Raw genomic sequence first — 11,882 nt, 5'->3', positions numbered from 1 at the left:
TTAAAGTAAAAAAGAGGATATACGAAGGAAAGAAAATAAAAATGAAGCAAAAAATAGCAAGCATTTACTTTGAACCATATCTCGGCTTGGAATTCCATAAACATAGGGGTCACTTTATTTTTGTAATCTTTAGAATATTTTAGCTTCGGAAAATGAACCGATAATTTGTAGCTACTTTTTATTTCTTCACGTTTGTCGAATTATTTATTTAGATATTAAATTAAAATATAAAAATGTTTGAGAGAATTATTATATTTAGTGTTCCACGCGAAGCGAGGAGAAGGAGACTGGAGGGGGGGGGGGCGTAGCCTCCGTGATATTACTCCTGAAACTATTTTCTATTCTCGTGAGTGGGATGGATTCTATCATAAGTTATAAAAAAAATTAATAAGGGATAAGATACGCCTACACCTTTAAAAAATAGCGGTTTATTCTTTATTCCCTACGCGTTCTCCAAATCTGATGTACATTTCATAAACAATAAATAACCTATTAAGATGTGGTTAGATTCCTCAATCAATGATGGGTAATATATGAACTATTTGATTATAAAATAAATATTTAGGTATGTATGTTGACTAAGATCGCACCACCCCCCTCCCTCCCACATGAGGAAGTATTCGGAGATTTTAATAAAGCAATCGATTTTAACCCATCACCCCTCCCTCCCCCAGCTTTAGATGATCCCGGATATAGTTGTCTAATATAGCAGTTGCATCTTAAGGCACGAGAATTGGTTACAAAATAGCAGAGTTGTTAAAAGATACTTTTTAAATGGATCTAGATACAGATACAACGTCTAAAATACTATCTAGATACAGATTATTTAATCAAAAATCTATCTAGATACAGATACCACATTTTTATATCTAGATCCTTTAACAACTCTGCAAAATAGTAAATAAATCACAAATATTAATAACATTATACTTAAAAATTTTAGTTTTATAATTCACATTTTAAAAAAAAAACCTAAACAATTGAATGTCCTATTAGCGACATCCCTCGTGAAGCCTGATTCACAATCGCACTCCCAGTCGTTATCTATCCTCGGTAAGCATATTTCGTTTAGAAATTTTTCGCAACCCGTCAAGTTGAGATTGGACGGTTCACAGCGAACTTATCAGGAGAAAAGAAAAATATATATATATTATATAATATTAATGTTTATTAATTCCCGAGTATCCAAGCTCTACCCTAATTCTTTTAAATAGTCTTGAGCCACTTGACTAGTGTTGTTTAAAAAGCCCGATTTGTGTCTATTTTTTTCAAAATGACTCGATTAAGATTTTAGCTATAATTATTGTGTGAGCATCGAGAATTGGCAAATAGATATCCAAGCATTTCTGCCAGCTATGAGAAGAATCTTTAGGGCTTACATAATGTTATTTTGGTTATCTTTCTTTCTTTCTTTCTTTCTTTCTTTCTTTCTTTCTTTCTTTCTTTCTTTCTTTCTTTCTTTCTTTCTTTCTTTCTTTTTTAAATCAAACAGTTTTTTTAAAAAATTGATTAGAATCGGACTTTTCAACAATACTACCGCCGACTCCAAGATGGTTTGGCTTCCAAAAGCAAATTATTTTTTTGTGTCAGCTGGAGTCTCATACATGAGCTCAATTAACCCATTTTTCGATATAAACTTACACATCTGATCCTACCTACATATTCGAGTAGTTTTTTTTTTCTTCTTCAAATCTCTTACTAGGGAGTCCATTAATATTATATATTTTTTTTTACAGAATACATGGCATGGGTGTTTGGTAAATCTTGGTTTTTTAGTAATTTTTTAATGCTAAAATCGTTATCCCAACATTGTATTAGAGTGTATACCTACTTACGTGAATATTGCATAATTGTGTTGTCATAAACTTTTGAACCTCCGTGAATTTAATTCTCAATTATTATTTAATGGATTTTTCATAAATTTAAAAGATAAACAAATATACATGGCTAAATTGTATGAAATTAATACTCAACATGTTGGAATGTGTATGCACTTTTTTACAAAATTGGAACTTCGAAAATCAAAATAAAATGCTAGCCTATAAAGATGATTTTTTAAACTTCTTAAAATTTGTTAAAAACTCAGCTTTACGAAGCATAGCCATGAATTTGCTTAACCCCTATATGACAATATATGATGAATATTGATTAGTTAACAATGACATTTGACACGATTCAATTTGATGACTATCGTATCCACATCAGATTTCATACTCAAACATATTTTGGATATTTTAGTCATAAATTGATTTAAGGTTCAATCCCGGGCGGGACCAGTTTTTCCTGAAAATCTCTTGAATAATGTTAGGATTGGTGATAGTTAGTATTAAAAAAAAATATCTCGATAAAATTTTGATACTAAATATTCAAACTAATTTTGAGGAATGAAATTAGATGTGGATATTAGTGATCTTGCATCGGGCCTAATTTTTCAAGCCCGGCCCCAAAATTTTTTTAAAATAAATTTACCGGCCCGGCCCGAATTAATCTAAATATAGAAGTTAATTTCTATAATTAAATCAAAATAAAAGATATGTGTTATATGGCGTCTAGTTTTGTATAAATAAAATCAGATATTTTTTTTTACATAAAAAATTTAACATAAAATTGATAAATTTAAGATATATATATAAAAATTTACAAGGTCCGACCCGCGATCTGGCCCAAATTTTTAAAAAAATATTAGGCTAGACCCAACCCGAACCCGATATTTTTTAAAAATAGGCCCGGCCCGGCCTGAAGCCCGTTTAGTGGACATACCATCTACAAATCGTGTGTGATAGATATCATTGTACTTTCGGTTATTTATAATTTATATTTTTCTATTTGAATATATAGTGGTTGAGCTCAGGTTAAGACGTTGTAGTGAGGCAAAAATAAAAATAAAAACATAATGATTACACATAATTAAACTATAATATATGATATGATTAAATATTATTTTAAGAATTGATGATCCTATAAAACTATATTTCATATTCATTTTAAATAATTTATATTTAAAAAAAATTCAATTTGCTTTATTTCATTTCATTTCATTTATTTCATATTCCTTTTAATTATAAATATTTAGGAAATTATGTTATAAAGTTTTACTTCCTTGAGCTTTAACGACCGTCGATTTAAAAGTCAGTGTTATTATCAGGACGAATAAGAAGATCGCGTTAGCGATTGAGACTCTTCGGAATCTAAATTGTGAATCCGTTGTGCCACTCATCAGTTTTAAGATCTCGCTAGTCCGTAATAATCGTAGTATTTCTGTCATAAAAAATTTGATTCAATATTATTAGTTGGAAAATAATGTGAAATTTTAATTAAAATTATTTTAAAAAGTGAAATTTAAATAATATATATATATAGCAAAAAAACAAGCAATTTTAATTATTTTTTAACACGAGTATGATAATACCCTATATCTAATATAGATTGCATAATGTAAATTTTTTTGAATAAAGTAAAAATTTAGGGAAATAAAATTAGGGTTATTTAAGAAAAATTTCATTCTAAACACTTACATACTAATACAAAAATACTATTTATAATTTATATTTACATCGAAAATCGCTTTCACTCTTTGTTAAAAGAATTAAGAATGATATTTAAGAGAGTAGAAATTAAATTCAATTTAATAATGTTTTTTAAAAAAAATATTTTGATAGATAGGTAAGATATTTTTATATTCTATCCATGAGTTTAAAGAGATATGTTATGTTACGAAACCATCCCATAAATTTGTCGCTGCATAGATATAATATTTATAGCTAAAACTTAAAATGAGCAATATAGAGAAGGTCTACTAGTATAAGGGTATAACAACGTATTAGATGAAATTTTAAGAGCTCTACAATTCCGAATTTCAATTTATATACAGAAATAATACAAATAAATGTAAGAGAGACCAGGGTTATCTTGTCCATTAAAAAAATTGATTTTTTTTAAAATGAAGTTTGTTTTATTCTTTACGTATTTATCTATGCTAAGAAATTAATATCTAAATTTAAAAAAAAAAAATGAAATGTTTTGAGTTAAGAAAAAATATATGGGGAACTTTTTAACCTTCGTCCAAATTAATTTACAAATAGGACCCATAGGTTATATTACTATAGGGAAAATAAGGGATGAAAAGGATAGACACTTAAATACTATATATCTTACAGGGTTTTGTGAAATCTATAAAAACCTATAGGATATATCCTCATCTCAGGATCTGGGTGGAGCTTGAAATTTAAAGGCACGGATAAAATTTTATCATTAATTCTTTATACTTATTTCGCTGTTCTGCTAAAAGGATGATGGGTAACCAGTAGGCAATATATTTACAGATACTTTTTCTTTAAGTTAAAAAATAAATCGTTTATTCCCACAATATTTTAGAAACTCTGTAAATCATTTTTTTTATAAGCAAGCTGCACTAGCATTTACATTTCCCATATAAATCCCTAGTAGATATAGTTATAAATAACCGGTATCTCAAGCTCATCGCTGTTAAAGATCTGACCCGGTTCGGATAACATATGTAAAATATATTTAACTAGTCTGACCTATAAATATTTAAAGTTATGTAGTCTAATCAATATGGGAGAGAGAGGAGAGGGGTTAAAGCGGTTGCGGGTAACAATTCTAACGCAAGTAACTTTTTAACTCTTAAACAAAAAGACTATGTCCTGGTTGAAGTTATTTTTTTATATGTAATGCTATTTAGCCTAGACTAAGCAAATTTTGAACTAGGACACCCTATTTTGGTTTCGAGTGTTTTGGTGACATTGTTATCTTTTGTTATTTTAAGTTTATTTTTTTAGGAAAGTTTTCTTCTTTTTTGGTCGGGCCTCTGAGGAGATTTGCCCAAAGAGTTTTGCTTTCTGTGAAGAGAGAGCGAGCCCTAGCGAATGCAAAGCGACCCATGATTTGATCCGAGAAATAGTGTGAAATTTTGATTATTTTCAATTTGGAAAGAGCAGCCAAAAGACCTTAAATTTGTTGTGAGGATGTATTTTTATTTATAGTATATAACATTCCTTACCTATGTTTATCTTTTAACAAAAATTCTTGTTTTGAATTCCTATTGCTAAAAACCCCATAATATCAAAATATATTTATTTATGAAGATGATTTATATAATAAAAATCATTTTGGGTAAAACGGTTAATGTGCTTCACCTGGTTAAAACTGTAAACAAAGGTTTTTGTAATATTGACGTCCATTCGGTCTGAAAAAAAATTTTTTGACTTAAAAAGTAATATTTAAAAATAGTTTTACGGAATAAATTTTGTAGAAATGGTAGCAAAGGTGAATAATGATTAAAATATACCATATGGGCTAATTACGATAATTTATTTACATTTCCCTTATTGTATTATAATTAGTTTAATGTTAAGAGTCATAAATAAATGACAAAATTGAAATAAAAAAATAATAAAATTGTGAATAATTTTATCTCTGATCCTCATTTTACCCTAAGGTATGAGGGGCAAAAAATATTGCATTTCTTGGAAATAATTATAATTATAACTCGTAAAGTCTTGTAGGTAAAGAACTAAATTTCTTTTTTTAGATGAGAGATTTGGTGGACTACACATTGATCTATGCAAAATACCCCGCCCGTTTTACCCCAGTCTCTAAAATATTTTACGGATTAGCTACAGGGACAACTCTTTTTTTAGTGAAAAAATTTAATGAGCCAGCTTATGAAGGGGAAGAGGATATGCTAATCTTTATACAAATATATTTTGCGAGTCTTTTACAACAAAACAAAATTTTAGATCTATATAATAATATAACTAATGATATTTTATATATTATTAAATACATCGTGAAATATTGTTTTTAATTATATAATTTAATTTGTCAAATACACAATACACAATATGAACTTGTACCAGTTCAAATATATACATTTTATTTTTAGACATTTATATTATTAATAAAATACTATATAATGTAAAATTAATTCCTTTTTTAAAAAAAATGTTAAATTATTATTTTATGTTTTTATTAAATGTCAAAGCATATTAAAAATTTTAATAAATTTACTTATCTATTATTTTATTAATAAATTTTTTTAATTTTTTTACAATTTTAGATTAGATTTGGAGCGGAAAAAAATATTTTTTTTGATTGATAGTTATGATTAGAATCAATAATTTACATTAAGCTTTCTAGAAAGAAAAAGATTTAATAATTTAAATTTTAAATAGTTGTTAAATAAATAAATAAAAATAATATACTTTTTTAAAAAAATATATATTATAAAATATATATAAATAATTATTAAGTATTAATTATAATACAATAAATATATAATAATAAAAAAATTCATTATTTATATTATAAATAAAAAAGGGAGGTTTTATAATATTATCAATATATAGGTGATAAGGTTATTATTTTTAGTATATAATTGAAAAATATGTGTATAAAATAAAAAAAAATTAAAATTATTGATTTAATTATATTAAAATTAGTATCTAATTAGACAATTCGACGGAGATTTTGTGGATTAGAAAACTGATTTGTAAAATGAAAACTTTGACAGTGAAAAAATATATATAATCAAGGGTCTAGGAAAGTATGAGATAAAAATGGTTAACTCAATATTTTTTTCAGAAAAATATTACGGAAACCTGAAGATTTTCCTCATAGATGGTACAGAGGTCTAGACATCTATTAGCAAAATCTCGAGGCATATGCAATATTTTCGCTGCCTAAGATATTGAGTTAGCCGTTTTTTAAAAAAATCGGCTCAAAACGAACCCGTTTAAAACTATACTACTTACTCACCAATAATATTTTTTATCAGGGGATTAATATACGTAAAGCCCAAAAGGTATATCTTTATGTCCTATCAATCTTTGATAAAAGCTTTAATAATTAATAAAAATTTCACAATAGCAATTATCAATTTTATAATAATTCCTAAAACAACGTTAGAGCTACGCAGAAATAAAATACAAATAGATTAATAATCACCAAACCGCAAGAAAATTTTAAAATATCATATAATACAAGCTACCAAATGATTCATAAGGTTTAGCATAATTATACACTATTTATTACATATTAAAATTATTTTCTTAGATAATTAGTTATTATAGATCTATTAATTATATAAATATTAGAGTATTTTTTTTTAATGATATTAATTATATTTAGAATCACTTGTTTAATATTAATCTTACGTTAAAAATAATTTAATTTTAGATATGAATAATTTACACATGATTTAGCAGATAAAATAATACGAGTTAAAGTATTCTAAGTCTAAAGAAAAAAATGTGACTGGGTGTGCTTTATATTCAAGAAGTAATATTCAGAGAGCAAGAAAGGGTAAGAGTGATTTAAATGCTTGCATTGTGAAGAACGGGCTCATGCTCAATATGTAGATAATGATTATTTATTTGTTTGTTTATGGCTTAATTATATATTGAAAATAAGCGTTATAACGTAGCGTAGAGATAATTAAGATAATAATTTACAAATTATTATCGTTTAAATAGCTTAGTCCGCTGATAAATTGACATGCTAATATTAATTAAATTAATGTATAATTAGGTGTTTTTTTTAAGATGCTTAAAGAATAAATAAATATTAGCATAAACCCTTTACATGTATTTTATATAGTAATATTTTATATAGTAATATTTTATATAGTAATATTTTATATAGTAATATTTTATATAGTAATATTTTATATAGTAATATTTTATATAGTAATATTTTATATAGTAATATTTTATATAGTAATATTTTATATAGTAATATTTTATATAGTAATATTTTATATAGTAATATTTTATATAGTAATATTTTATATAGTAATATTTTATATAGTAATATTTTATATAGTAATATTTTATATAGTAATATTTTATATAGTAATATTTTATATAGTAATATTTTATATAGTAATATTTTATATAGTAATATTTTATATAGTAATATTTTATATAGTAATATTTTATATAGTAATATTTTATATAGTAATATTTTATATAGTAATATTTTATATAGTAATATTTTATATAGTAATATTTTATATAGTAATATTTTATATAGTAATATTTTATATAGTAATATTTTATATAGTAATATTTTATATAGTAATATTTTATATAGTAATATTTTATATAGTAATATTTTATATAGTAATATTTTATATAGTAATATTTTATATAGTAATATTTTATATAGTAATATTTTATATAGTAATATTTTATATAGTAATATTTTATATAGTAATATTTTATATAGTAATATTTTATATAGTAATATTTTATATAGTAATATTTTATATAGTAATATTTTATATAGTAATATTTTATATAGTAATATTTTATATAGTAATATTTTATATAGTAATATTTTATATAGTAATATTTTATATAGTAATATTTTATATATTAATATTTTATATAGTTATATTTTATAATAATTTTTAACTAATATATCATGACTGGCCAGTTATGACGTACCATTTTTTTTAACTGGCCAGAAAAACAACTATCATATAACCTAATCTATAGCTCAAAAATTATTTTATTGTTAGAGCTTTGATTCAAATTTTATTATAAAGATCAAGAACTTAGGTTACATTTGTTTGATTTTATAATCAATTCTTAATCCCAATTTTTTTTTGAAAAGGCAAAATCATGGCCAGTCATACCACATCTCCCCTTGTGATTATTTTGCAATTATTATATAATTTGTCTGATACGCTTGCTCCAATAAATATCTTATTTATAATGTTTGTATCATTACAGATAAAATATTATTGGACCATTTTTAATATGATGATATTTACATAATTATTATAATTGTAGAAAAATGGTCAATAATAAAAGATTCATCCAATTAAAAAATAAATATATTATAGTGATCTTAAAAATGACTCGCAAAATATATTAGCCCAAAGTGTTTTATTTGCCAAAAAGTACTCGCCAAAGTATCTGTATTTACTTCTTCTTTTTTAAAAAAATTTTTTTTTGTAGGTATTTAGTATTTATATTTAATAAACACCTTTTTAATGGCATAAAAGGGGTAGTAGAACTTTACTAAAAAAAAATTGACCAATGACATTGGTAGGGAAGTTTTAAGGAACTTATACTAAATTTGATTGCCCCTATAATGTTTTATAGTAAAATGAGCACTTCCTATGAATCAAGAACAGCCATCTTATCAGCACTTCTAAATGTAATGTTGCTTAAAGGGTCCGATTGAACCTATTTTAAAAAACGGCTAATTCATATTTTATCCAGAAACATATTGCTTAAGCCTCGATCGCTAATAAATGTCTGAAGTGCCATCTCTGAGCAAAGTCCTCACAGACTTTCGTAACATTTTTCTGGATGAAATATTGAGTTAACCGTTTTTAAAAATCGGCTCAAGTCGAGCTGTTTAACAAGGCTATCTAAATGGAAAGATCGCGTTCAACTTTTTGGTATAAATAGCTAGCTACAAACTAATTTTACTTTTTATAGATTTAAAGATGCATATTTTATTTGGTAGTTTATCTTTATATATACAAATTAACCTGAAATGGGACACTATGCTACATTATATATTTAATATTTTTATAACAATCCATTTATTTCTATTTCAAAGCTAAAATATACTAAATTAAATTACTTTTTTATTTATAAAGGCAACTTAGGTAAAAATTTTTATATTTTTGAGGCACATAATTACAAGTATTATGATGTTCATCTTGAAAATATTAGATATTATTATTTAATATTACCTAAGAAAAATTAATCCATTTAAAAAAATTTATTACAGAAAAGGCATCACATTACGGGGCAAATTTTATAGGATAGTATAATATAGTAGTAAAAATACTATAAAATAAAAGGATTTATTTTATATTCTAAAAGGATTTATTTTATATTCTAAAAGGCTTTAAAAAATATACCATAAACATAATTCAATAAATAAATACAATTATATCAATATTAAATTTTATAAATTTATAAATTGAACATCGATTTTTTGCATGCTTTTAATCTGTAAATATTTTTTAATATTTTACTCCTCAATTTTATCCTTTATATATTTAGGTATATTAGAAAGAAAGAAAGAAAGAAAGAAAGAAAGAAAGAAAGAAAGAAAATACCTCATTTTTTAAAAACACACCTTATTAGATACATAAGGGAAGATAATAGTTTGTAGTTTAAAGATAGGATTTCATTATACCACATGCTCAAATCATTTATTAAAAAATTTTAAGTGCAGGTTCAATTATGGTGTAAATTTTAAATTTAAAGGGGGAAAAAAAATCTAATATGATATACTTATACAACTTATAGAATATTCATATTGAACAACTTTATTGATTTTATATATAATTTAAGAATAAACAGAGTTGTATCCAGATATATCTTATGTATAATATATCAGGAACTGACTTTTACATTTAAAACATTTTTTGTTAATAAAAAATAAAACAAACTATTAACTTATGCCTATAACTAAAACATACTAAGAAATGCAGAATTAAAATAATGATAAAAAGGAAATGAATTAGAACTAAAGGCGGGTGTTACTAAATACAATTTTTTTTAAAACGGCCAACCCACTATTTTAGCCCTACAATATTACGCAAGTCCTATAGATTTTGATCGTAGATGACAGAAAGGTTTGGACATCTATTAACGTATTCTCATGGCTTATGTCATATTATTTTGGCCAAAATCATCTACAACACTAAACCAAAGTATTTGGGATAAATCCACGGGGCTTTTCAATCTTTCAATTTTCGATCTTTACCGAGTGCGAATTTTAAATTTTCTATAATCCAATTTAAACATACCCAATAAATTTCCGACAACTTCTAATTTACTTAAAAAAATAATATAAATGATAAAATTCAGGGCAAAAAGATGTTAAAAATTCACAGTGGGCTTACTCTGTAGATGCTCTAATACATTTAGGAACAAAATTGATCTTTCTTTAAGAATCAAGGAAATTCTGAATTCCTGGTGGATTTCATATCCCATTTAGGACATATATATTATATACATCATTTATGTTAACTTTAAGACATACTAACTATCTTATATTGTGGTAAATATATATTTTTAGTAAACAAAATATAAATATTATTTGGAACCACTTGCCTTTTTCTTGATTTTTTAATTTATAAAATTTTAAGAGGAGCTTTTTTAACTGTATATATTATATTTTCCCAATTAATTTGATCATATTTTTCAAGGAAATTGATATTGTGTGTATGTAACTTATATAAAATTTTGGTGAAACAAATATGAATTTGAATTATTAGAGGAGGAGACCGGGGTTGGTATGCTACTGGGATTGGTACCAATCATATATTTTTATTCCTAAAATAATCAACACTGAGTTAAAACTAAAATATAGGTTATCTTTAGGCGGCTATTAAAAAAAGAACAAATTAGGTTTAAAAGTTCATAATGAAAAAAATTATTTTAACGCGGTATTATAATAAATAAACATGATTTATATATATCCTAAAATAATCTTTTCTCACTTTTTTTTATATTATTTATAATTTATTATAAAATAAATTTATATAATGTAATTATGGATATAGACTAGTTTGAATGCCCCAATATATTTATCAGAGATCTGCTTAGGTTATATTACCCATTTTAAGGCTCAACCTGGGTTTATTATAAGTTTTCTAAATTGGTCAGTCGAGATTATTTTTATCTGTATTTTCAATATTCTGCAAAAATGGTTTCAAAGAAAAATAGAAAATATGATAGACTAGTCCGGGTTTGCAATATTTTAAAAAATTTTCTTAGGGTCTTCAGCACTGGTTAGGGTCTCTGATAATAATAGATGATCTCTAATTTTTTTATATTATAAAATCAAGGTTTTAGAAATGTTATAAACCTTTTATAATGCGTATA

At 24.5% G+C, this 11,882-nt stretch overlaps 1 protein-coding gene across 1 annotated transcript in view; it reads right to left on the bottom strand.

The window, feature by feature from the left end:
- LOC135926232 (uncharacterized) overlaps positions 1 to 11,882 on the bottom strand; it is a 32,508-nt gene that overhangs the window by 12,642 nt on the left and 7,984 nt on the right. Inside the window, exons 2-4 of the mRNA XM_065462026.1 lie at positions 3,097 to 3,258; positions 973 to 1,119; positions 69 to 184 (exon numbers count right to left, since the gene is read on the bottom strand). Of these exons, the coding sequence (XP_065318098.1) occupies positions 69 to 184; positions 973 to 1,119; positions 3,097 to 3,217 (384 nt within the window). The 5' untranslated portion in view covers positions 3,218 to 3,258. The remainder of the gene's footprint in view (positions 1 to 68; positions 185 to 972; positions 1,120 to 3,096; positions 3,259 to 11,882) is intronic.

This window comes from Gordionus sp. m RMFG-2023, chromosome 3 (assembly GCF_954871325.1).
Source record: "Gordionus sp. m RMFG-2023 chromosome 3, tfGorSpeb1-WG-v2, whole genome shotgun sequence".
Classification (NCBI taxonomy): domain Eukaryota; kingdom Metazoa; phylum Nematomorpha; class Gordioida; order Chordodea; family Parachordodidae; genus Gordionus; species Gordionus sp. m RMFG-2023.
The sequence above is the reverse complement of the archived record's forward strand: the minus strand, read 5'-3'. Positions and strand labels throughout refer to the sequence as shown.